Source organism: Colias eurytheme, chromosome 21 (genome assembly GCF_061535395.1).
Source record: "Colias eurytheme isolate Ceu_HAF_F1 chromosome 21, ilColEury1 Martin Lab GWU primary, whole genome shotgun sequence".
NCBI lineage: Eukaryota > Metazoa > Arthropoda > Insecta > Lepidoptera > Pieridae > Colias > Colias eurytheme.
In genome coordinates, this window is record NC_143000.1 from 3,575,011 (window position 1) to 3,602,839 (window position 27,829).

Below are 27,829 nucleotides of genomic sequence, written 5' to 3' on the forward strand. Positions count from 1 at the left end.
AAGTAGTATGGAAGAATAAGAATAAATATAGTAGAATTCACATAGTATTCACGTTTAAAATTAAAACGGAAAATTGAAGGTAGTTATTAAAGGCAGTTTAATGGACCATGTTCCTTAAAGCTTTGGACAAGCTTAATCCATAATCACACAAAATAATAAAGCCGAGTGATAAAAATAGAGTTACGTGAAATTCCTTTTTTCTACAATTTCGACTAACTTTCAGTGAAAGTTACTCGACTAAGGTTACGTCCTTAATTTTACTCCTTTGTACTTAACCACATTGTAGGTACTACAGAAGTACAGTTGAGGGTCAAAAACATTATGGAACTAAGACTTAAAGTAAGTACTTAAATAAAATGCTCCGACACGAAACGAATTCATGACTATGAATTTCTTGATGATGTAATAATGCTGGTGCGGTGAAGAGAATGTTTCTTACTTTCTTTAACTTTTTCAGTAGTTACAACCAGCGATACAAATTACGACTCAGCTATAGCTGTTAGAGTTCATCGGCCTTTTACTAATTAGGTATCTGCTGGGTAATAACGTTCAAAATAACTGTAATTATGTTTCACGTATCATACAAAATTTTATTTGTTCGCAGACAGATTCTGCCTGAGTTTTAGAAATTAATAGATAAGATAACTTATTTCGATTGTTTAGGAGTAATCGTTCAGGAAAAAGGGATATACACAAATGTAAAAAAACCACAAAAACTTATGTAAATTTAATTCAGAAAATTGCAAATTTTCGTTGTTTTGCGTGTGCTGAAAACATACAGGATGCTGTCATCTATAATCATGGAGTTAAAAGCATTATTGTACAGAAATTAAATCGTATAAAAATTAAATGAGGCTAACAATGGCGAGCTCTTAAATACATGCTTGACAATTTCTTTTGAATACGTAAATAGTGAACCATTAGTGTCCTACTTTATACTGCTGCTGAAACCGCTGTTACACGCTACGTTGGGAATTAATGCTTTTGTTCACTACATTTCTTTTTTATTGTACGGAAATATTTATATATCCTGCACTTATTGTATTCAATAAAATATTTTTGGATAGGATTTTTTAATGATTTCTTTCAAGATATTTCTGAGAGATATAAATAGCCGATATACCTAATGTATACTAGCTTTCCGCCCGCGGTTTGGCCCGCTCGGTCTAAAACCTAATAAATCATATAATAAATCTTCCTCTTGTATCACTATCCATTTAAAAAAACCGCATTAAAATCGGTTGCGTAGTTTTAAAGATTTAAGCATACATAGGGACAGGGATAGAGAAAGCGACTTTGTTTTATACTATGTAGTGACAGTGATACGTTCTCACTTCTCACAGATAATTTTTTATCTATTTTATTATATCAGTCTAGATACTAATGGTGTACTTAAACCTTTGAGCGTTTGGAAACTGTTTATCTAAGAAATATAAAATCATGCTCCGATCCCTCTTAACCTTTCAAGTTAAATGATTGATCTAGCGAGTCTTTGTGAATGGTGATCCTCTTAAGGTCTAGGATTTGATTTCGGCGTTGAATAGATATATCATAAATAAAAACCATTTATATAGATTATTAGATAAGCAGTTCTTATTCATACATTTAAAATTCATATGAATTTTTTACTGGTTTCAGTCTTTATCAATTGTCTTAGAATATTATTTACAGAAATGTGGAGTTTAGAGTTTGTAAATCTATCGTTTATTTAAAAGCATGGTAAGATTAGATTAAGCGCAGATTAAAGTAAAATTGTGAATCAAGGGTTCAAGGCCTTAAGCTACTTTCTACTACTTTCCAGGAAAGGGGTTCTTCAAACTTCACTCCAAGTGTGAATCTAAAAAAAAATCTTCAATAGCTGTAAAAATTAAAACAATTAATTCTGAGTTACAGAAGTATTCTAAAAATGTTTTCTAAAACACCGGGATAAACATTTCAAATACTTTAAAAATGGTTTTGATATTTCAAATACAAATAGCAAATGTCGGTGAAATGTTCGACGGTAAAATACATAAAATATGAAAAATGTTGATATTCGTTTTGATTTCGCAGTTTTAAATTAGAACGTGCCTTTTCAACAGAGAAATAGAACTTTCGGCATTGAAAATAGTGAACAAATATTTAGTTTTATTATTAAACACACTGAATTTTGAGTTATGTGATTTATTTGTTAATCGAATATATAATTATTATTTGTTATAAAAAATTAATTTTTTTATAGTAGGTACGTAAGTAAACATTTATCGCCAAATATTAAGTTTTTTTTCAAACATTGAATGTAGAAATTTTCAAACGAACTGAAAAATTGGATAAACCATCAGCTGAAAAATTGTAAATTAACAATTTTGATTTGCTGGTAAGATAGTTGCCGAGATAATGAATATCAACTATGTATAAAATTTTTAATTAATTTGAACAAAATCCAAAGCGCGATTTTAACTATCCGAATTTCTACGATGTTACATTTGCACTTTCGAATATCTCTTGGCTAAATATACGTAAATAAAACCGGCCAAGTGCGAGTAGGACTCGCGAACCCAGTTCCGGTTCAGGTTCCGTACAAACCTGTTTTTTAACCGTAAGGCTACGCGCAGACATACAGCGTTCTGCGTTCCGCGTTCTGCGTTCTGCGTTCGTCAGTTCTGCGTTCTGCGTTCTAGCGCACACAGGAGCCGTTCAAGACTTTTGCGTTCTATTTCGTGACTCTCCGCACGTGAAACATGTCTCTCGAAAGTTCATCTTCCGAAGATGAAGCCTTACTTTTGTGGAGTCTAGAGGAGTCAAAAAAAAGTAGAAAATGTTGGGTACACCCTATCAACACGAAACGAGATGATATGGGAGAATTTAGTATTCTTATGCCTGAGCTGCTTCAAGATGAAGAGAGATTTTATATTTATTTTCGAATGTCAATAAATAGCTTCAATGAGTTACATGACTATCTAAAATCTGAAATAGAAAAACAAGATACCAATTGGAGAAGACGGACCAGCCATAGCGAGAACGCGAGTTCTTTGTAATTCTGTACAGAGAACGCGAGAACACAAGCGTTCCGAATGACCGCCGCGGTCTAACTGCGTTCTGTGTGCGCCGGCGCTATAGATCCTTCACATTACAAAGAACGCGGAACGCAGAACGTAGAACGCGGAACGCAGAACGCTCTCTGTCTGCGCGTACCCTTAATTTATATTTTTCACCATTTATTCTATAGACGATCCTGCTTTCAAGATTCTGTGTTCTCGGGAAGTAGGTAACCAGTATTTGCAGCCTACACAGCTCTATCTTTTGACAGTTTTGAAGGCTGGTATTCGAATTACTTTCTTCCATTGTTATAATAAAAAGCGATTTTATATAGCAATATTCAGTTTTTATAAAAAAATATGTTTTTAGCAGTACACAAAATGCTATTTATAAATCGTTCAAGGTTCGCCTACATCGCTTTCTGACATGTGATATTTTTGCATATAGGCAAATGTGCATGTGTATTTCATACATGTCAACCTATTGACTTTTCATCACCTATTGGCAAGCCCTTGGGCAAGCCTATTGGTATTAGTATTACAATTTGCAAGTGAAAAAAATAGTTGAAAATAAATAAGTTTGATGGAAGGCGTTAGTATATAATTTATTACTTTTAAGACAAACATCCGCCAGTTTCACATCTTCTCTTCACAACTTTTTATTGTAGAACTGTAAATGGGATTTTTACTTTGGGATATTAAACTTATATATCAATACAAATCACAAAATTGTCGTGAAACTCGCTCTACATATTATAAATTGACTAAAGATACCTATGAATTCCAGCTCATATATGATCCAGACTTCAGCAAGTACAATATAAAAGTATGTTGGCGCAAAAGTAATAGTGTTTTTAAACACACTAATCCGAACTTTCAAAAGAACGAGTGAATAGCTAATGAACTAATATAACACGCTAAGACTATAATTTGTGCTTTCAAATTTCAATGTAAATCTTGCTGCATAATATTCTGTTTTTATTTCATTAATACAGTTTCTTACATTTTTTGTACTTAATATCTAAATGTAGATTTTTATTTTTTTGTTAATTCAGACGAAGGATCAAATCCCGTCGTGTGATCGAATTTTGTCTATTCGCAAAATTTATCTTCTTAATGATGATAAATTTTTAAATCTACTACGGATACGTCAGTTTTAAGTTGATTTCGAGATAGAAAAAGAATTTTAGTATAATGGGGAAAACTTTCATAATAATTTCAGAATTTTATAATTGACTTCACATATAGGTACCTAAAATATAAAGTTATTCCTATGAATTCGTGGTCCACAGATACATATTTACATTGTATAGAATATAGATAAAACAGCGCAGTGGCTGAAAAGCGCAATTAGGTTTGTCTCTGAACAAGAAAAAGCAACATCTGTTCTACTTACCGTTTATTACTAAACTTGCGTTGTTCTTCGCTTGGTTAACGGAAATTAAAAAGTTCAGAAAAATCTCTCTTCTTGCTTACACTGTACGGATATACTGAAACAAGACTAAGAACCGAGATTGTTTATAACTTCTTTGTGTTTTTCGGCTTGACTTTAAAATGAAAATACATAGTACTATGTTGTATTTTTTTACGTTATATCTCATTTATATTTATATTTATTTTATAATATATTTGGAATCAGATTAAATACATATTTAAAAAAAAAACTGAATTAATAGATAATTTATTTCTTTCAAAGAATCATTACTGTAAATCGACCCTCAAGCCATTACACGATCCAAACAGCTAACATAGAGCAGTTTCAATTAAAAAATACAAAACATTTTTATTAATATTTTCACTTCGTATAAAAGTATGATTATACCACGGACCCACCGCAAGTATTAAAAATTGTCTGACCTGCATAAATTTTAAAATATTCTAGCGTTTGCTCATAATTATTGAAGAGTCTGTATATTCACTTTACCGGAATGTTCATAGCCCATGTCCTGAATAAAATAGTTATTTCTAGAGCTCTTGTAGCTGGAGCTTAAAAATATATGTAGTTAAATAAACTATGTTAAATACACAAAATATAAATTACGGTTGAAACGAAAATTAATGTTATTAATGGGTAATTTGGTAGATAATTTAAAAATTTAGACAGAGATTAAGTTCAAGAACTACAATGTCGATCATAGGTAGGTACTACGGATAATATTTTTTCCAATTCGTTTGCCAGAAAATTTTTATTCATCATAATAGACTTTCGGGTTGAATAGTGATGGAACTGTATAACTGATTCGGCAAAACTGAATTCACATTTTAATACTCATTGAATAAAAGATTTATTCTTTACGGAACTAACTATTGAATATTGAATATTATGTAATGTTCAACAAGAGTCTTTTACAAAATTTCAAACATAGTTCACAACTTTTTTACTTTATTACAAAGGGGGGTGAAAACATAAAAATTAATACGAAATTAACGATTAGGTAGATAGATTTTGTTTATCATTTTTGTCGCCCAATGCCAATGAGCTTATTCATAAAATCATAAACCATCTCAGACATATTGCGTAACTGTCTGACCGTTTTCCTAATTTCCCAAGCGTCGCCGTGAAGTCTGGCAAGGCTTGAATGGGGATAAAGTAGAGGGTAAAGTTCATCGCACTTTTCTGTCTTTAGGCGGCTAGACAGAGCGACGCGGGAGCAAATATATATAATGAACTATATTTCCAAGGATATGTGACCGTTTATCTGCAAAATAATGTTTGTGTACTTGCAATGTATAACAAATATCTATATATATAAAACTCAAAGGTGACTGATATAGTGATCTATCAACGCACAGCCCAAACCACTGGACGTATCGGGCTGAAATTTGGCATGCAGGTAGATGTTAGGACGTAGGCATTCGCTAAGAAAGGATTTCCCGAAATTCTTGCGGGAACGGGGAAAAACGGGGATGCACGTACAAAGTCGTGGGCGGAAGCTAGTATTGTATAAAACTGCTCTATAGAAATGGCGCATGCGCTATACAAAGTTGTAAGTATATAGGTTGTGCGTCAAGAGTAAATATTTTAGGCATCAGTTACAAATCTAGGAACTGCAAACTTTTTCATATTTGTTAGCCTGAAATATTTTTAAGTGTCATTTGTTATAACCTTTCAACCATCTAGCCTTGTACTGTGCTTTTACTTAACGTATTTGCCATCGCAAAACACATGATTGTAGCTAGTCTCTCTTACATATAAGTAGGTAGGTACATAGGTACTCTATAAGGTAGTTACGTGTTTAAGCCAAAGTGTTCCGATTGTACACTGTACGTTGACCCGTTGAGGTTGTAGCCCTCTGATGAAAATCTTAGGTCATGTCGAGGGGCTTTTTACGTATTCTGAAACGCTTTGCTGCTGACATAAATTTGACGAACGACTTGTAACACTATCGGTTGTGTTGCCCTTTGTGAAGGTTGTAATGGACTGCTTTTTTTCTTTTTCTCTTTTAACACAACGGAGGAATTGCTATGCGTAGCGCTTTTGTTTATTAAGTGAGTTAATGGACTCACTCGGTTAACATCTACTATCAACTTTTAATACCTACTATCAATATAAATAGGATTTTCATTTCAAGTCAAAGCAATGTAAAGATACGATTTATATCATACATATAATATAAATCGTATAAAACTTAAATTCTGAAAACTAAAAGCCTTAAATTCGATCTGAAACAAAACATGTTTATATCAAACCAAAGAACATATGGCACATACAGTTTTGTTGTCTGTTGTGAGAAGGGGTGCGATTCTAGCTTTCTTAACTGAACAAACGACACTAGTTGTTTGCATCTTAGAGCGAGCGCGCACGAGCAACTTTGTCTCCGCAACTTTTTTGTCTCCGCAACTATTTTGTCTCTCCACCCATAGGCTAGTATGAAAGTGCGCGCACGTAGCGACGCAACTCCCCATACTGATGGGAGAGACAAAATAGTTGCGGAGACAAAGTTGCTCGTGCGCGCTCGCTCTTAGACTATACACAGAACTTGGTGACGAGGGTTTTGAAACAATAGTATCCTATATTCGACACTAGAGTCGGAGAGAGTCGGCTAAAAAAGATTCGGTCATTCATTATGCTTAAGAACACTAGAAGCAAACAGCAATTCAATTTATTAAGTTTGTTCTTAGAGGTGTAATCAACCCACTTAATGCTTTGATATCAGGCCGTCTGTGACGTCAATCGATGGAGTACCCGTTCGACTCGATTTTAACATAAAATCAATAAATTATTCATACACCAGTTAAGCGGCACGGTTTGTCACGGTTGAGTAGCGTAGTGCCGGTATACGGTTGGCTGTAAACAATTGGTTTATTATTGGCCTGTAAATAAACGAATGGCTTGAAAAATCCGGTCGATTGTAAATATGGGTGATTGATTCTGATTCTAGCTGAGGGTTCTAATTAAATGTGCTTTGAGCAATTAAAGTATTATAAGGGATTCAATTCAAAAACAATGTGTCCATGTTATATTTAGATCTCGAAATAAGGCAACGACTAATTTCTAGTTTCTACTGTATTATCATCCTGTCTATTATGATTTTTCTGTAACGTTCTATACGTTTACGATGCGATTGCATCTCACATGCAATACATTGTAGTTAAAAAGTAATAAAAATAATATTTTCCACAGATTATGAGCGTGTACGGAATATCAGGGGGCAGCGAATCCGATGTGATAGCGCGTAGGCTGCGCGAAGCGGAGCGGGCGCGGGCGGACGCGGAGCGAGCGCACGCCGACGCGCTCGCCCAGCTACGCAGTGCGCAGCGGTCGCCGCTCGATTCGCACAATGTGGAACAGCTGCAATCTAAAGTACGAGAGTTGGAAAAGAAGGTAACTTTTATCATTCGAACATATACTAATATGTAATATATATATATGATATAGCTGCAAAACCAATTTATACGCTCAGTAGCAGCATTTTATTACCGATCACTTTGTATTGACATCGCCATAGAACTACCAAATTCCTTTTGAATAATAAAGTAATTACTGCATGAACTTTGAAACATGTATTCACTTAGATTTACTCGTAATATATAAGTTCATTTAACTTCAATTATGAGAAATTGGGTAGATAGTTTTTTATATGTAGGTGTAAATTAGATAAATAGTAATTAATCTATGTAGTCATATTATTATGACATGCATTTATATATACACTCGTGTACTTTAAGACACTTTTGCATGCGTAGATTTAATGTGTTACAAAAAAATAGCACGAAGTGCTCTAACTCTGAACTAGTGATAGAATATATATAAAGTCATAGAATCATATAATAATCGATATATTATAACTCTCGAATATTTTAATAGGCTGCATTGGAAACGGTTCGATGTGAGGAATTACAACTAGAGTTATCATCATCAATGCGCGCAAGAGGTGCTACGACCACCACGTGGTCTACTTCAACGCAGCCTGCCTCTGAAATCGAACGTATTATGGCAAAAATCGAACAAGATAATAGAATCCTTGCGGAATTGGAGCACACAAGATCTACTACACACGGTTTGTATAGTAAGTTATGCGAGTGAGGGTTGATTTATATCCTCTATGCTTACTAAATATAATTTAATTTACAGGTATTCAACAAAGTGGTTCCAACACAGCACTTGGGGAATTCCATTCGCCAAATCCGTCACCTTTGCCACATTCTTATACAAGTACAGCGGGGCATATGGCACTCTGTCAGAGCAACACAATGCCTACCCTTTCCTCGTTGCATGCCACTGGACAGTTTACTGCTCCTAGTTCTAACTCCGTTGCGTATTCCATGAGTGCGCACAACCCTTCCTCCTATACTAATTCCGTGTCGGCTTCTTATGGGCTATCAAATACTCATCAAGTCACGTTCACAAATCCAGTAACAGCACCCCTTGTTAATAATATAAACCAAATCTCTAGTACGCTAGCCGGTCTGCAATCAAACCTTCAAAATTTATCTGGGAATGTATCTGGAATGACTTTGGGTAGTACATTAGGTGGGACAGCGATTACGGGGACTATGGCAGGAGGAGGTCTAAGCAGTTGTTTGAACAATGTACCGACGAGTTTATCAAGTGGACTTACAAGTACACTCGCGGGTATACAGTCAAGTCTAACCGGTGCACTTGGTAATACATTGAGTAACCTCACTGGTGGCAATCAACTTGGAGGACTGAATTCAAATCTAACAAGCACAAGTGTATATGGAACTGGAACGGGTACTTATACAAATCCTCTTCTAACTAGCGGCTTAGGAACCAATACAATGAATATTAAACTTAAACCTATGGATGAAATTGACCTTGGATTAGGTAGATACGGAACTAATAATCCAGCTATGATAAGGGCTGTCACTCCTGTAACTCCTCATCAACCAAGCTGGAGCTTAGGATTAGATAGCCAATTTCCAGATAGACTAGGAGGTTTAGAATCGACCTTATATCATGACAGAGGTCCGAGAAATATGAGACTTTTACCAAATAATATGTTAGATATGGATGGTAAGTTTTTCAGTACATAAACTATTTTAGTACTCACTTGTATAAATTAAAGATATTTGAAGAATTACATAATATTTCTTACGGATTGGTTATTCTATTTCAGTTCGGAATACACATTATATGAATGGTGGTGGACCCACAGAGGCTCAAGTTGATATGCTGGATATCCCCGGAAAAGGTCGTTGCTGTGTTTACATCGCTAGATTCTCTTATGACCCCCCTGAGTATGTATCAATTTATAATAATGAAATATAATGTTTATCAAATGATTGATGTGACTTGATATTTTAGAATCGAAAGTGCTGAAGGGGAACTATCTATTTGTTCTGGTGATTATCTTTTGGTATGGGGTCCGCCCGATCCAAACGCCACCATGCTCGATGCTGAATTATTAGACGGTCGCCGGGGATTAGTTCCTGCTAATTTTGTTCAAAGACTAGTTGGAGACGATTTGTTAGAATTTCATCAGGTAAGATTAATTGTTATTTATTTCCGTAAGTAGCTCGTTAAAACAAGATACACAAGGCGATGATGATTGAAATATTCCTATGTTTGTATTGTTTTTGTAGGCTGTCGTTGCGACATTGCGAGACGCAGATGAAACTGCTACAACTGCTGTTAGTGATCTTTCTCTTAGTCGTGACGTGGCTCGCCTAAGTGAAGTTGCAGATGTTACTGACGGTTCGGAAGATGACGATAATGGTAAGATTAAAAAAAAATACATAGTCACTTTCTTCATTTTTAATTCATTGGATTTTTATATATTGTTATCCTATTATAGCGTAGAGCTGATATAATAATAATAGCTTTAAACAAATATTTTTTTCATTAGTAGAATATTATTAGTTATACAGATATTTTTAGATATTATTTTTAAAATTTTAAAGTTTTTCTAAAACAGTATAGAAAAAATTAGAAACAGGAAAATACTTAGAATTTTATTTGAGAATTGAAATCCCCAAGTTCAACATAGAGGTCATAGTGGGTATCCAATAAAGAGTATACCTTTAAGCTTAAGGTGAATGATCGCTGGTGACGGGAATTAATTTCTGAATATTTTTCTAATTTTGGCTAATCCAAACATACACCAAGCATGATACAGATTATAGGTAATCATCACCAGTTCAAAGGTTTACTCATTAGAGGACACCCGTATAGTTAAGCCTTTGTCCTTTCCTTCCCCTTGTCCCTTTGTACCGGACTTCGCTGCACGCTTCATCGCATATCACTCGCACTTCGCCTGCCTGGCTACTCTCCCACACGCGGTTGCCCTCGGACCTGAACAGCCAAGCTGTTTTTCTCGTCACTAGTTCCTGCTCCGCGCCAGTTAACCCTCGAGAGGCAGTTGAACAAGTCCGTGCTGATTGGCTGGACGGCGCCAGAGGGAGTGCAGCAGGCGAACATAGAAAGCTACCACGTCTACGTCGATGGCGTCTTGAAGACAACGGTCAAAGCTACAGAGCGGACGCGGGCGTTAGTTGAAGGAGTAGATTCTAATCGGGTAAGTTACTTTAACTCGATACATTAGAAGTGTTTAATGCAATATGAATTAACGAAGAATATTTTCAAATGTTGTGGAGCCTAAAAATTTTATATTACTATAGGAAAAAATAGGCAACTTTTCCTATAATTGTAGTTTTTTAAATAGGCGCCAGGTAATAAATTATGAATTTATTGAATTATTGCGCATATAATACGTTCCTAAACCGTGATGAATTAACAGCCGCATCGGATTAGCGTTCGCTCTGTGACGGTGACTAGGCGTACATCTCGAGATGCCGCTTGCACCATGGTCATTGGGCGGGACACATCCAACATGGGCCCGACGTGTGTCCGAGCCAGTGGCGTCACCTGTTCCCAGGCCGTGATCTCCTGGCTCCCAGCTAATTCCAATCACCAACATGTAGTTTGTGTAAACAATGTTGAAGTAAGTTTTACCATTTTCGTTCTCATTCTTGGATATTACAATAATGTCAACTTTACAACAAAATTACTGACCCGAAGTGTTTTTGTATTCGCAGAAAATGTATCACGCATGAAAATTAAACAACCAAAACATATTATAGTTAAAGTTCAAATATTTGTATTATTCCGGAAACTAGCAAAAAGAGTAACGACCAAGCGAAATAGAAAGGGGCTTCATTTTGTCATGCCAAATAAAAAATCTAATGTATTAAAATTAAATAAAAAAACGATAATTTTAATCAAGCGTATTACACCTAAACGTCGAAATGTTCATTTTCAAACATAGTTATATTTTATAGGTTCGAACTGTGAAGCCGGGTGTATACCGTCATACCATCACCGGGCTATCACCAAGCACGCAATATCGAGTTACAGTAAGAGCTAAGCATTTGAGAGCCGGGCCTCCGTCTGGAATACCCATTGAAGAAGCCCCAGGGGCATATACAGACTTTAGAACTCTGCCAAAAGGTCTTCCAGATCCTCCAAACGAAATCATGGTAATTTCCTTTAAATAGACGAATAGCATGATGTGGATCGAGCATGCTTTTGTCGGAGTTTTTTCACATTCCACACTCAAACTTCCCGATCACTGAAGCATACCTACTTACAATTTATATTGTTTTTAATTAATATTATTAACCTTTAATAGGTATATGTACTGAAAATATTTAATTTGATTAATCTTTGTGTGAAAATTGTTTGACTAAATTAAAGTACAGAGTAGGACAGAGTTTAGAAAATTAAATACGAGGGACATACCGTATTTAAAAGTTTGAAAATAGAAGACGCACCTGAGACTTATAGCTTTCTGAAATTCACGAAGTGTGTGATATACCCTACCTATATTTACTCTTTCACATAACATACACACCCCGTCCCAAGTCACAACCTCAAAGCACGAGGCACAATGGGTATCTCGAAGAAGTCGCGTCAATCGCAACCATAAATCCAGCGTCAGGAGAAATTTATATTGACGTCGCTCACTTCGTTGTTAGCTTAGCGTACCCTGTGTGATGTCGATTCCTCCCTCAATGTGGCTTATTAGTATCTCTGACACATTTGTCGTAAACCAATTGGCCTTAAGATGTTTGCTGGATTGTTGGTGGTGATTGGTGCGGTGTCGCAGGTGGAAGCTGGGCCCCAAGACGGTACACTGCTTGTGACGTGGCAGCCAGTGCTTCGCCCACCCGCTTCAGGGCCTGTCACTGGATATGCTGTTTATGCGGACGGGAAGAAGGTGACCGACGTAGACTCGCCGACCGGCGATCACGCTCTCATCGATATTGGCAAACTGCTCGGCCTCAATCCTAAATGCGTCACCGTAAGTTTCTGTTTAGCTTAGTGTGGCTGTTCAAGCGCTAACTAGCATTAAAGTATACGCTTCATACTATTACAAACACACATGTATTAATAAAGCACAAAAGCAGATGCAAATACATAAATGAACGAATTTGAACGCTTTCACAATTATTGAATGTATTTTTTATTCATTACAGGTTCGTACTAAATCTCGCGACAGCCAGTCAAGTGATAGCCAACCGACACCTATTCCTCCGGCTGTTCTTCGAGGTGTTGTGTCCAGAGTTCCAAGAGGTCCCCCAGGTCAAGTTCCTAACCAACCAGCTCCAGGTTATCGAATGCAGCGCCCTCAAGCCTATCAGCAGCAGCAACAAGTCATAGAACATGACGAAAACCTTTCTGATAAAGAAATATTCCCAACGGCTAATCGCCATGACCAACAAGCAGCTCAGGTGACAATCTATTTTTATATTTTAGAAGAAGTTTATATGATTAATTTGATTTCTATTTTAACCCTTTCATACAAATATTTTTTTCTTAAACATTTAAATTATTATAATTATTGGTAAAATAATTTTATTATACTTAACTACATTAAAATCTTTAATAGCGAATTTTTTACTGTTATATTAACGAACAGCAAAGAGCATTGCTGTAATAGAGATTTATCATTAATCCGCCGTAACTTTTGGAATACCCCTTTTATATTTCATACATAGTATTTTATCTTTTATAGAGTTTAATTACCATTTTATCAAATGTATTTGGCACAGCTCTATGTACTTATTTAGTTTGCAGATCAGTGTTGTCTATAATATGTGTGTTTCGAATATCATTTCATATTATATATTTTAATTAATGTTTTGTCATGTTGATCTGTGTAATTATTTGAGCTTCTTTATTGTTGAATTTCATTAATAATAAATTTATGTGTTAGCTATCATTGTAAATTAAATGTCATTTGCTCTTTTACGACGTGACGAGCAATTTGCTTTGAATGATTCTTTGCAATTTGTTACATTAATTTATAGAGAAACAGTTTCAATCGTTACACAAATTGCTGGTCACATGACATCAGTGTTGCAAATTGCACTCTTTATACTAATCTTCTGTGATTCTGTCGCTGAAACCTTCTTGACGTCCAGTAGCTAAGTGCCGGTCGACCGAACCGCTAGGTACAACCACGCGTGCCATTGTGTATAGCTGTGCACTCGGCTCGAGGCGTTCAAAATTAAATTGCATACCTACAGCTTGCGACTAGATCAGTAGTCTCTAGTGCTATTGGCCGATACCCGACAACGCACGACACCTACAATACCCGTATACTTAGACAGATAAAGAGCTTGTACTTTGTGACACAGACCCGTTCATCGAGCTCATCTTTATGCCATACCACCTAAAGTTAAACTTGCCTCTTTCTCTCACATAACTGTTATACACCTTTTCGTAGCCCACGAGCGGATTCGGCACAGGCCTTCTAAAGAGTATATTCGACAAAATAACCCCTTCGGTAAGGAATTTTACACGTTTTTTTATTTATATCTTTTATATTTATTTCTATAATATTCTTATAACACCCATTTTTGTTTAGCGTTCTACAAATTTTTTGGGAGTGTGTTTTTTTAGTTATTAGTTGATTTTTGTTAATTTTCACAGTGTGCCCGTTTTTATTATAGAATCATTATATAAGTATTTTATTATACAAAGTAGTCATTTTACAAACAATACATGATAAAGGTTTTCTTTGAGTATGCTTCTATATTATTATTATGGTAGAAAAAAATATAACCGTAGCAGAAAATTAACGTTATAGCTGTATACATAAAACGTACTCTTCAAAGTATAATCATAACACTGATATATATATTATAACATAGTCAAGTACCTATAGCTTTATATTAGGTATAATAATAATACCAACAATATGTGCTAACAGAAAAAGGACAGCTTTCCATATTATAATAGTCTGACATAGATTTGAAAATATAGCTTAAATAATTTAGATCCTATGATAGTTCATTGTTAACTCATACCAAACAAATCATAAGTTATTAAACCAATTATCACTTGAACACGCAAAACATCGATCATGAATCGACCACACATGAATTAACGCTGAAGGAAATTTTAACAAAAGTTATTTTTCTGAACAAAGAAACGCTTCCACGGTAGCGAAGTTTCATTTCGATTTCAGCTTTTCTACAATACAATGCAGTTTCACTCGCTCTTCCTGCATCATCTGCAACCCATTTCTTATTATTCTTCTTTCACTTTCATTTCAATAACATGCTTGGCAATATTATTGTCGAATTCTGATTCATAGATAAGCATTCACTGTATCACGTTCACTACATTATAAATTTTCGAATCATGTTTTTTTCTAAATTCTCGAATGACCATGTGGTAAATATCAGCAATCGGGGATACCGGCCATCGAAATCACTAAAGAAGGTGCCGTGGAGCAGGTCGGCGAAGACGAGGAGGCGTCGCGGCGCCGTCAGCAGGTCTGCGCTCTCTTCTTGCCATCGATGTGCTCTTCATGTGCTAACACTTTCACTTTGCTGTCTTTTCTAATTGTGTGTCGGTTAATCACGATTTCCAATTTTCGTTGTCTGTGTACATCTTCACGTCTCTGTCTGATACACTTACACAACCACGTCCAACACTGTCCAATTTTTGATAACGTCTCACTACCGCAAGCCAACATTCGAAGTTATAGGAAATTAATTAACATCCCCGACAAAAGCACTCGAAACAACACTAAATCATCATTAAAGCATGCGCAGCGTGTTTGTATGACTGTCCTTGCATGCTGTCTTGGCTTAGATTCTTAAGTGATATTTCTGCCCTTTCCGTGTTTAATCGTTTATGAGATAGGAAATACATCGATAAGCTTTTTAAAATACTCGTAATTTACGAGACTTTGAAACATTCTTTATCCGCATCTAAAGCTGAACCACTTTTGGGAACACCCTCTGCTATGGACGATTTGATTTTCAATATAAAAGCTGCACGCAGGCTTTCGTTGTGCATGGGGGTTGACTAGTGTCAACGGAATGTCTTTTATAAAGAAGAAGGTAAATTTTTATTGCTTTGTTATGCATACCGCCAGGTAAAATATGTGGCTACAAGCTTGATGAATTGCTGATGGCTTTCTTATGGAAAATCTAACCTTATTAATGTATTGGTTCGTACGGACGTCAGCAGCAGCCGTCCCAACCTGCACAAGCGTCGCAGCAGCCTTCGGGTCAGCAGTACCCGAATACACAAGCCTTCCATGGCACGCAGCAACCCCCCTTTCAACAGGGCGCCCAGTTCCCAAGTAACCAAACCAACCCCTACCCCGGGCAGCCACAGCAGTATCAAAACCAACCTCCGAGGAATCATCATGAGAGAGGACGCCCTCCTAATCCTCATCAGGTAATGCCACTGAAATAAGAATTATTGAAATTTTTTAAATTATGTAAATTTTACAAATGACAATTTAATAAAAAATAATTGAAATTTATAATGTTAGAATTATAGTTTGTATAATAGGTATTCGTATTCAATTTAATAATTGCTTATCATCATCTGTTGACATAAGATCATATTCTGTAGGTAATAATATCTGTAGATACATCGATTTAAATGCATATTTGATGTTTTATTATTACAGTTACAGCAACAAGTACAACAAGGTGGTATGCCGCAGTATGGCCCTAGAGGCGTACCTCCACCTGGGCCTCGAGGTCCACCTCCCGGAGGTCGCCCTCCTCCTCAGGGTCATCCGCAATCCAAAAGAAGCCGCTATTTCATCGCACTGTTTGATTACGATCCAGCAACTATGAGTCCTAATCCTGAGAGTTGTGATGAAGAACTGCCATTTAGTGAAGGAGATACAATAAAGGTTTGTCATTTTAATTACACAAAAATATTAACATGTTATGTCTTAATTTTAACTTTAAAACCACAAACTAGCTTTCTCAACAAATGTTTTCCTGTCTTCTATTATTAAAGGCATTTTTCTGAAAGATGAGTTTGAGAAAGATTATGTCACGTATTTCATCCCTTTCATGACAATAACGAATACAACAGAAATAATTACCGAAATAGGTTTAACAATTGAACACGGAGTGCCGTGATCAATGGAAACAGTTATTTTTGAGATTACAAAAGTGTCAATTCAGACAACTATAATATGTAATTAGGTGTGGGGTGACAAGGACGCCGACGGTTTTTACTGGGGCGAGTGTAGAGGTCGTAGAGGTTATGTTCCTCACAACATGGTTGTCGAAGTTTCCGAGCAAGAGGCAACCGGCCAAGTGTCGGCGAAACCGAGAGATCGATGGAATGACGCGTACACAAACCATCCGGTGAGACGCATGATTGCTCTATATGACTACGACCCACAGGAACTCAGCCCTAATGTTGACGCTGATGTAAGTCATTTATTTCCTGTTACACATTTTGCCTTTACGTACCTACATATTTACAATCTCATTTCTACATTTTTTGTTTTAAAAATATGTAGTTACACTATTGCTTATAGAAATATAAATTGTTTGTAATTACAGGCAGAGCTAAGTTTTCAAACTGGTCAGATTATTCATGTTTACGGTGATATGGACGATGATGGTTTTTACATGGCAGAAATTGACGGTGTTAGGGGCCTGGTGCCGAGTAATTTCCTCACAGAAGCCAACGATCAGTATGCGCCAGCGGGACCAAGTAATCAAGGTAATTAATATGAGAACTGTTTGCTTAAAATTTAACCATAAAAAATAGCAGTTACTATTTTATTGGAACAACCTGATATTTATCTCTATATGGTTCTTCGTCAGTAATGATGTCATCGCTCTCATATATCAAGTCTTCTGCAAACTAAAACAATTTCCATTGATTCCAGGGCCGTCCGGTGGTCGAGGAATGGGCCCGAGCACCAGTGCCCCCGGGGTGGGCCCGGGCCGCGGCCGAGGAGTGCCCTCCGGCCCTGGAGCTCGCGGCCCTCCGCCTCCCCCTAGAGACAACGTTGTACCCGCACAAAGAAATCAACATCGGAAAACAGGTATACATTCACACCAAATTATCTTGTACTGTACTGTGTAGAGCCGCGAAGGCTTTTCGATATTCGCTGTTATAGTAAATCTCTTTGTTAGAGAAATTTAATTTATAATGACGTAGGTAAGTCCGGCTGACGATCAGGGTTAATTCTGATCACTAAGAGCTTTGAGTGTTTCATGTTTGCACCTTGGACTTGCTATGTGACTACTGATCCGCCTAGCTATTTCACTCTGGTTACCTCTATCATCTTTCCCGTACACTTTCTAGCGATTGCAAAAGGACTCGCTTAGCGAGTTTTTATAAAAAAAAAACACTATATCCTTGTACCTTATCCTTACTCAACTATGGGTAATGTAGAATTTATGAATACCCTGAAAATGTAGTGACACCACCTTACAAAATTTCCCGCCCTGTCTTATCATTTAGATATTGCATAAATTCCAAGAAAAATCTTGTATTATTAGCCCCTTTTCCATTCCCAAGTTAAAGTTAATCACTTTAATACGCGAGTCCGGTTGCAATCTACGGAGCACAAAGACTCTTGGTGTACACTTTGCTGAATAACACTATCTTGGATTACACAGTCACAGACATCGTTAACTTTTGTATAAACACGAGGGTACCTAGAGACAATAACACGATACCTTTACTATAACAAATATCAGAGAGGGCAACTTTATTTTGTTTCTGCGTTCTCTATCGTCTATCTATTCTGTTTTTGTTTTATCACAACTTTGTTTTGTTGAGAAGTGTCACGGCACGCAGGGTAGGCCGGTCAAATACACGCAACATAGAAATGCACAGATTCCAGATGTGCGTGATGTGTGATCCAAGATTTAAGTGGTTGTCTGTGGTCACTATATATGTTGTGTGTATTGTCTGTTTGCTAGATGCCTGCCCTCTTCCCCCTTCTCAGTTAGACCACAACACAAGCGCCAGTAATCCAGAACAGGCGAACGCTCAGGTAAAAATTGCCGTTTATAACGTTTGACCCACGACAATTTCGATATGCAACGTTAGTCTCTTTATTTTCGACCACTTTCATATCTTTAGATTTATTATTTACACTGTTTACTTTTCCTTCTTTTAGTTCTTATATCTTATGTTTCATCTACGCCCAGTAGAACAGGGTGACGTAACCGAAAAGCATTTTGGTTCACAAATCCGAACGAATCATTGAAGCTATTTACACATTATTAGAAATCATATCATATACTGGAGCATATCATACGAAACTAGAACAAACAACACAGCGGTTTACTTCACTAACATTTGATAAATAGCTACTTACCATCAACATTCACTAACGTCAACAGACAGTTAGGCCTGTGAATGTGGTCCCTTATTAGACGAATACATGCATTAATTCGATTCTGTGATAATACATTATAATTTAAATGTAAGGAGTTTAATACTACTCACTAAAAATTGTTTGAGGTGGACAATACTTTAAAGGTACTCGTCTAATACCAGGAACTGACCTAAAAGCTTATGTGATTTTTAAGCATGAATATGCGTTTTTACCTGCATTCATTCAAATCGATGTTTAGATTTATTCCGAATGTGAAGTTAAGTATGTTTTAATGTTTATTAATTTATTTTTCGTAAACTATTTAACTAGCTTTTGTATGGCAATGCATGTTATGAATTATATTTATACTATTAATGCATGCCGTATTTGTAAATAATTTAGTGAAAGTATTTATTAAACTTCAAACTGTATACGTAGTACAAACTTATTTATGATTATTTCATAATGGTTCTTTGAAATTTATTAATGTGGAATAAAATTTATGATATTTCTGCAAAAAATTCAGTCTACAAAAAGAGCATTCATTAAAATCTAAACATTACACCGGTTTGGGTGTTTCCATTTGAAGCTTGGTTTAGTTCGCTAATAATAATAATTCAAGACCATATTATCATACTACATTATACGCATATTTGTTTGACCATTATCTCAAAATTGTTCAATCATCGTAGAAGCTATCAATATGCTAGATAAAGTAGGATGTTTGAACCATATTTTGCATATACAATATAGCAGGCGAGGGGGAAAGGCGTGAACGCACAGCCGGTGACCACGACCGCGCGCACGACCGCTGGTAACGTGGGCACGCCCACGCAGTCGCCCGGCTCGGCGGCCACGCTCGCCATGCCGCCCGTGGGCACCACGACCGCGGTCAGCACGTCCCCGGCGCGCCGCGGCGGCCCCACCGTCGTCCCCGCACCCACCGCTCAACCACTACAGCAGCAGCAACAGCAGCAACAGCAGCAGCAACAGCAACAACAACAACCACCCACCTCACAACCGAACCTCATGCAAAAATTCTCCGAAATGACCGCCCCCGGCGGTGATATTCTTAGCAAGGGTAAGGAACTCATCTTTATGAAATTCGGTCTCGGCGGCAAATAATGTCGGCGGTACGGCCTTTAGGGCCCTAAATTTACCATTTCACCCGTATCGCTCTCCGCGATCACTTTCCTGATAGCTGATAAAAGCCTCAGAGCGGGAAGGATCTACTGCTGTGTTTGTCCGGCAAACTACTCGGCTCTATGCGTCGATCTTCTTATTGTAACCCATTTATATCTGTTACATAATGTATTGTAATAAATGATGTAAATAATTAATAATGAATTCAATAAACGCACAGTTTAGTGAATATTCAAATGTTAGTGCAGTCTCGATATAACGCACGGTTGGAGTTTAACCCCTGAATTAGTCGTATCGTAAAGTTTTCTATCTCTTGAACCTCTGCCCGTCTGTTAGATTAGACTATAAGTATTTTGATTGTTTAAAAAAGCCGTTCTGTAAATGTATGTGCACTTACACTTATGTATCAATAATGTGCTCCGAAGAAATATGAGTCTATTACCTATTATATAGAACGGCTTTTTTCCTTTATATAGTTTAGTTTATTCCATTTTTTATTTAGACCTGAAAAAAACAGTTTAAGAAAATCTTTTCTAAGTGTTTCGTGACATAATTTTTCATTAATGTTTGTGGCTTAGAGGCCACGTGTCCACTTTACGTTTTCTATCGCTAGGTGTGTATTTCCTTATTAAATATAGAAATTAGATGTTTCAAAACTATATCTTTGTTCAATAAAATTAAAAAAATATAAATAATTGTTGAATGTTACCATCAAATTGTCCATTACAGTTCATTCGTTCAATTCTGCAACCGTCCTTGCAGAAATAGACTTCAGCAATACAAAATACATTCCTGAATATTGATGTTGATTCATTGTGTTATAATAAAGTTTATAGTGATGTTGTGAAGATTTAAATAACAATATAAAAGCTGAACTTGGCGTCACCTTGCGAGAAGTTCATTCGATTTACCTGTATGATTTTAATCTAAAAGGTACCGTTTTGCAGTTTAAATAATCAATAGAAAATAATAAAAAAAGATGTTTAAATTTACAAGATGTAAGGTTAATAAATATTACAATTCACTTTCTGAAAATAATAATATTCTGTGATAGTAGACGTGATACCATCTTTGTCATTAATATGTAAAATACAGAATCATTTTCATCTAAAAAGTTTCCAAATTCTGAAACATTTTTCTATGGCAACTTGCTCCATAGACCTCATCAATGTCTAAGTGTTATAACATGCTAAATATTTATCTCTAACGAAAATTGTTGAAAATGCATTTATTATTTCGGGAAATTTTATGGGTATATTTAAATATATTGTCTATGTATAAAATAGACAATGAAGGAAAAAATATTTAAACCTTTGTCTTTCTCTTTAAAGTTTAACTATATAATGATCGATACTGTTAAATTTTGACTTAAACTAAAAGGCTACCCCCGTATCGAGCCTAAAGACTGCTTGCATGAGTTTTATTATAGTATTTATTTAACTTATAAATATCTTTTAATCCTACTTCTCGGTGGGAGATAAGAAAATATGTTTCATTATGATGAACTTACATACCTACCTTAATTAGTCGAAATAATCGAAATAACGACTTATGGAATTTGGCCATCGACAAGCAGTTGAAATGTGTTTAATATTTTCTATAACGTACGTCGGGAGTCAAATTCAATTCATTCTTATGTATGATTTATTGTCATGTTAGTAAATCAGTCACAAATCATGCGCGTACGTCCTACGTTTTATATTAATCGCATTTTCGGATACATGCCATTGCATCCCGGTGTAAATATGTACTTATGTATGTTTTTTTGTCTGAGATGTATATTTTAATCTACGCTTTTTTTTCTACAAATTTGTCAGATAATCGTTTTATAAAGCCTCTTTAGAATTGACCACTAGAGTGAATTAAGACACTGGGGTTAAATATTACTATATTATACATCATTAAATGACATGAGGTCACCGTCCATTCATTACGATTGTTTACATTTTACACGTATGATCCGAGATGGATAAATAATGTCATATTACACACGCGTCTAATTTTTCAGACCACTCAAAAAATTAAGCTTTTAATTAAATCCTAAATCGTATTAACTACCTACTGAATCATTTCATTATAGTTAGTATCCAAAACCAAACGTTAAAGGTACATCGAGGTAAGGTTAGATATGGGGTAAGATGAAACAATAGATAATTTAATCGCCCTTTAATAAGTATCTAGAATATCAAATTGTTTCTCTCTTGATATAAAATTAGGAATATTATCAATCAATACCTTGTTTCTTATTCAATATATTAATAATTGGACAGTCTCATTCTTACCTCATTATATAAGCTTACTACGAAGGAAAACAATTGGGGCCAAATATTAGTTATTCTAAACAATTTTATTGTAGCCCTTTATAGCAACCAAGTTTTCTCAGAGTGAAAGTGATCTTTAAAACATCCTGTTAAAAGCAATATAGCAATAAATGCGAGCTTCTTACTTCCGAGTAACGTTATTCGTCTTTACTGTTACATTATGCCTAACACAACGTATGACAATAAATCGTATATAAGGTGACCTATCTTAAGAACGTTTCTACGTATGCGTTGTTCGAATCTAAATAATTTATAAATGTTCTATATAATATAATCATTGTTGTAAATATCGTTCGGTAAGTTTGCTTGGAATGTAGGCTATATAACGAGATGCTCACTACGTACAAGGGATACTCTATTAAGTCCTATATAGCTTCGTATATATCCAAAATTAATGCGTATTTCAATCTTTCACGTATATAAGAGACAATTAGCTTGCGATTCCTAGTAAAATTGGTATAATATAGAAAATGTTTAGCCGTGCTGTTTAGGCCACAATCATGAATTTCGTAAAACGTTACAAAGAAGATAATATAAACAAGATAATTTGAATTAGTTTTGGGAACCCTGATACTTTTAAAAATTCTCAAATATATCCATCCCATATAATATGTTCAAATTTCTAGTGGGTTGAGTGTTGCTTAAGGTATTGTGGGTGTGTTAAAGGTATCGTTGAGAAAAAGGAACGACTGACTCACCCATTCGTAAAACGGGACATGGACTTTTTAAAATAACGCATAAATTTTGCATTGTCAACGTAATTAATGGTCAGATAAGTTGGGTACAAGATTCAATATTATGAATATGAATACCTAGATGATCATTTTTTTAGTTTTTTCAATGGACGTGGATATTGTTGGGTTGTGTTACAGTAATTATCCAGAACGGGTCCTAGTGCAATTTTCCACTTCCAGATTCAATTTTAGATAGTTAGTGCATATTATAATAGAACGCTGTCGATGATGTTTTTCCAGTGAATGTGGTTTACCGAACCCATATTCTTCAATAAAGCAATCTTGCCACACCTCTCATGACGATAATTTAAAACAAATATATTATCTCCTTTGTGCGTGTATCCCTTTAATGTATATACAAATCAGTTGTACATAAAGTGGGTGTTTGCAGAGGTCTAAACGTTAGCTAAGCTCAGTGCTACATATCCATAATATATTATATATAACCTGTACTAATCAAAACTTTCTATACCTATTAATAAATAATAGCGTTATATCTAACACCGATAAAAGTTGTTCACTTGTTTATATACATTGTTATAAAATCTGTATTCATATCTTTTATCACGTGTACCTATGTATCGTTATTTATACGAAATAATATAAATAATTATTGTATATTAATCGTGCATTCATTTGTGCGTAATTTAAAATGGAGAATGTATATTAAACTTAATGGATAAATCTTTAACAATGTACCAATGAAATATGCCGAAACAAAATAAATGATACAAATGCCGCTTCTTTATTTCTTGTATTTCATACTTGTTCCATTCCCTTTACTATTTTTTTTCTTAAAATATGTATTATGTAGCTTTAATCATCTTGAGATATTTCTATATGCAATTAAATACATACGTAGTTTACGATTAAACTAAATGTAACATAGATCACGTACTTACATTACAAAGAATTACTCTATCAGTATACGACAAGACTGATTTTCGTCATATGACAAGCACGACGATATTGATTCAGAGAGTTACAGAAACTATATATTTGTACATCATATATTCTTTAATAATTATTCGTCTATATATAGCAGAAAATTAATATTTTGGTATAACTTTTAAAGAAGTTCTTCAATATTTCTCATACGATTTAGGTTTTTAATTTTTATTTATTTTAAGAGTACCTAATGGGAAAAATGGGAGGGCTTAATAAAACAAATTTAATTTGCATTAAATTTATTAGAGATCATCCGGTTATCTTTGGTAGTTCAGTTGTAATTAGGGACATCGAACCATTGGTATCGTTTCGGAGCTGTCTCGTCATAAGAATATTCGACGCACTTCTGTTTCAACCACCTATAATGTAGAGACTTCATTTATTTATTTTTTTCTTATCTGAGCATGCTATGTCTGAAGCAACGACGTCATAATTCTGAATTATTGTAGGGACTATAAATTTGTGGGTCAAACATATTACTGTAAAGTTTCATCCAAATCCATCTAATGCTTTATCAGCCAATTCGTTACAAACATATACTTACCTACATGCAAACCTCTCTATAATATTAAAAAAAATACACACCCGCTCCTTTTTTTACAGCCAGTGGTAGGATAATCTTCTCTGAAACATTTCGTGCCCAAAACATCAAAGTAAACGAGCCCGATTTTTTTAGCAGTTTTCGTCTGAGCATCATGCAAACATTTTCTGAATGTTAAGTCGCATTGGCAGGATAATCTGAAAATTGATTAGTTGTAAGTAAGTAAGTAAGTAAGTATAAATTTATAGTTGTAAGTAATTTTATGGATTTAACAATAGACCTGTTGACTTATCTATGCTGCTTTGTTTTGTTAGAACTTATTATGAAATGTTAGATAATGTTGTCGTAAGGTAATTCGAATTCGGTGGTTTATCGAACTTTATCGGTTGGTTTCAACAAGATTGCGACACTGATTGGACCATTGATTTGTGAGTGATGTACAGATGTATTGAAGAATTAATTATTTTATTTTAATTAAAACTGTTATTTCTCGGGATACAAAAAATGTCATGTCGTTATTACTACACCATTATGCAAAGGTTACTATGAAATGAAGGATGATTATAATATCGGCTATCCTTAACACAGTATCGTGAAAGACAAACACAAATAAATCACGACATCCAGTCACGCAAGCCCAATGAACAATATCAATGACAATATTATGAATTCGTACGGCCTTTAGAGCCCGCATCCATTGGCAGATTACTTGAAATGATTTGGAATCAACAAATGCGGAGATGAACGTCAAGGTTCAATTAATAGGGGGTTATTAGGGGCATTATTATTTACGGAAGGATCTTGCATTCCTACTGTAACTCTTTGTTTCCCACGGAACACGGAAGACAAAGACGAATGTAGTATGAGCAATTAAAATTGATTATTGTGTGGTATGTTTTTAATGCATTGATAACATGTATTTAGCTAAAACATATTTTAAAATAAAGTAAAGTTTTCAAACTTAAGTATATTTTGGAACAACAAAACTAATCCTGTAAAAATTTACGTAAACCTGCTTATTTACAAAATTTGTGGATGAATTCTAAGAATAACGCGACCCTAAGTAATTAATAGGAGTACAAATGTGCCTCCGTATACTTAATTACTTAATTAAGAAACACTAAATCCAGTTACGGGAAATCATTCCACTGAATTAAGAAACGGGGTTCAACAAATAACCTCATACATTATAAATGCATTTGAATTAAACGGAGATAATATGGTATTTATGGTAATTAGCTTACCTGGAATAAAATGCATTGTTCGTAAGGTTATATTTTGATTCTCCAGCTAATATAACATCAGGGCAATTGTCGTGTTCTCGGCAACAAAAATCTGCCTCTTCTTCAGTGCCCAAATCATCGTATCCATCTGCTATGTTACCTGCTCCACACCATTTTGTACCTTTGAATATAAGAAAATTGTCCATATAGAGCAAAAAGCGCAATGCTCGTTGAAAATATACTAAACTGAAAATATTTTACATTTAGAGCATCGACTTCGCTATGAAAAAAATTCAAATCAAAATCTAAACAATGGAACTTCGAAAATATAATTAATGCAACGAAAGAGATATCTACAATTGAACTGATTATAATAATTAATCGAACACTTTCATTGGAGATATAATATCAATAATCAATGACGATATTACCCGCCAAAAAATTCAAATTATAGAATAATATATGATAATATATCAAATCATAGATAAAAAATATAACAGCTAAAATAATTATTTGAACACGAACCTGGATAAATTAAACTTATTCTTAGGTCTGCCAAGTCATTTGGAGTAATATCATCGTCATCAAATCCGTTGAAACTATGTCTCCGTGAAATAATTCCATTTTTTATATTATTGAATATCCAACAATTAATACTGTGCGTAAAAAGAAATAAAATAAATATTTGAATGAACATTTGGAGATATTTTTTTCACTTTGTTGTCTATGAATGTTTAGAATTGGCGGTAAAACAATAAAACTTAAATCACTAATTAATTGAACCGCGGTAATGTCGCCGATACTAACTTTACAGGATATTTTTCTTTTATATATAAAACCTCGCTTGGCGTTAGAGCTGCGGCTCTTACAGCGGAATGGAGATAACTACTACAACTAACATACTTAAATGAATTCAATGCCTAATTTTTTATTACTTATTATCGTTTAATTGTACCTATTTGATAACTTATTGAACACAATCAATATATTAAAAACCGCTTAAAACCTTTTTATTTCTTTTATTTTCACCGCATTTATATTATAATACATACTTAAAATGCTGTTTATTGTGTTATATTTTCTGACTACAATGAATTTTGGGAGATTTACTGTGCAGTTTTGTAGGTTATTAATTATTTATCGATTAACCTGAATGTTCTAATATAGTTAAGAATGTTCTAATTTGGAAAATTAAATCACCATGTACCTCCATTAAATTTAAAGGAGTAGTTAAAATAAAAATAAAACTCGTGTTAAAAAAATGAATAATTTTATTTGAATCGCTTCCACTCACACCACCCAATAAGATATCTCTACAAACAGCAGTAAGTCGTATATTGTTGCCTTAAAATCGTATTTGTAGTTTGTACATTACAGTATAGGTATGCATTAACAAACAATTAGCATAATTTGATAAGACGTCACATCGAAACTAACGTAAAATAACGTCGATGTTATTTTCAACGTACATATTATGTTTCTAAGAATTAGCAAACATAGCTGAAATTCATAGAACAAAAACCAAACGCTGGTTTTTTGGCGCAGTTTTCCGACAAACTTCTTCAACTTCAGGTTTTCAGGAAACTTCAGGTTTTCAGGAAAGACTTGATAAAAAGAAATAGCAACAAATATTTTATAGTACTTACCTACGTAGGTAGATAAACATGCTTAACATGTTTTTAATTTATTGAAACCTAGTTAGAAAAACTTATTATCCTTGAACATTTTGTTGAATTTATTCTTATCTAAATACCCCCTAGAGACCAAGAAGGTGATAACTTAAAAACTCTTGTAACAGAGCACAGCATGATCCTTAGCTATCATAC

At 34.9% G+C, this 27,829-nt stretch overlaps 2 protein-coding genes across 7 annotated transcripts; one reads left to right on the forward strand and one right to left on the reverse strand.

The window, feature by feature from the left end:
* The first annotated feature begins 7,295 nt into the window (after positions 1 to 7,295).
* On the forward strand, positions 7,296 to 20,669 carry LOC149899029 (RIMS-binding protein 2-like). 6 transcript variants are annotated; one of them, XM_090114170.1, is made up of 21 exons: positions 7,296 to 7,379; positions 7,642 to 7,842; positions 8,326 to 8,527; positions 8,593 to 9,495; positions 9,599 to 9,719; positions 9,787 to 9,964; positions 10,065 to 10,197; positions 10,806 to 10,996; positions 11,219 to 11,422; positions 11,760 to 11,957; positions 12,587 to 12,781; positions 12,957 to 13,211; positions 14,210 to 14,269; positions 15,174 to 15,263; positions 15,964 to 16,179; positions 16,418 to 16,648; positions 16,950 to 17,180; positions 17,316 to 17,478; positions 17,648 to 17,806; positions 18,693 to 18,766; positions 19,850 to 20,669. In XM_090114170.1, the coding sequence occupies exons 2-21, from the start codon at positions 7,645 to 7,647 to the stop codon at positions 20,216 to 20,218; spliced, it is 4,371 nt and encodes a 1,456-aa protein (XP_089970296.1). In that variant the 5' UTR covers positions 7,296 to 7,379; positions 7,642 to 7,644; the 3' UTR covers positions 20,219 to 20,669. The 6 variants fall into 6 exon arrangements, with proteins under 6 accessions (XP_089970296.1, XP_089970299.1, XP_089970297.1 ...); XM_090114173.1 differs by lacking the exon at positions 15,174 to 15,263 and having other exon boundaries at positions 15,967 to 16,179; positions 19,847 to 20,669; XM_090114171.1 differs by lacking the exon at positions 14,210 to 14,269 and having other exon boundaries at positions 19,847 to 20,669.
* A 3,792-nt stretch (positions 20,670 to 24,461) lies between these two features.
* LOC149899030 (phospholipase A2-like) lies at positions 24,462 to 26,804 on the reverse strand. The gene is made up of 4 exons (XM_090114699.1): positions 26,529 to 26,804; positions 26,025 to 26,184; positions 24,825 to 24,977; positions 24,462 to 24,598 (listed from the first exon to the last, which is right to left on the reverse strand). The coding sequence occupies exons 1-4, from the start codon at positions 26,698 to 26,700 to the stop codon at positions 24,511 to 24,513; spliced, it is 573 nt and encodes a 190-aa protein (XP_089970825.1). The 5' UTR covers positions 26,701 to 26,804; the 3' UTR covers positions 24,462 to 24,510.
* Between the last annotated feature and the right edge of the window lie 1,025 nt (positions 26,805 to 27,829).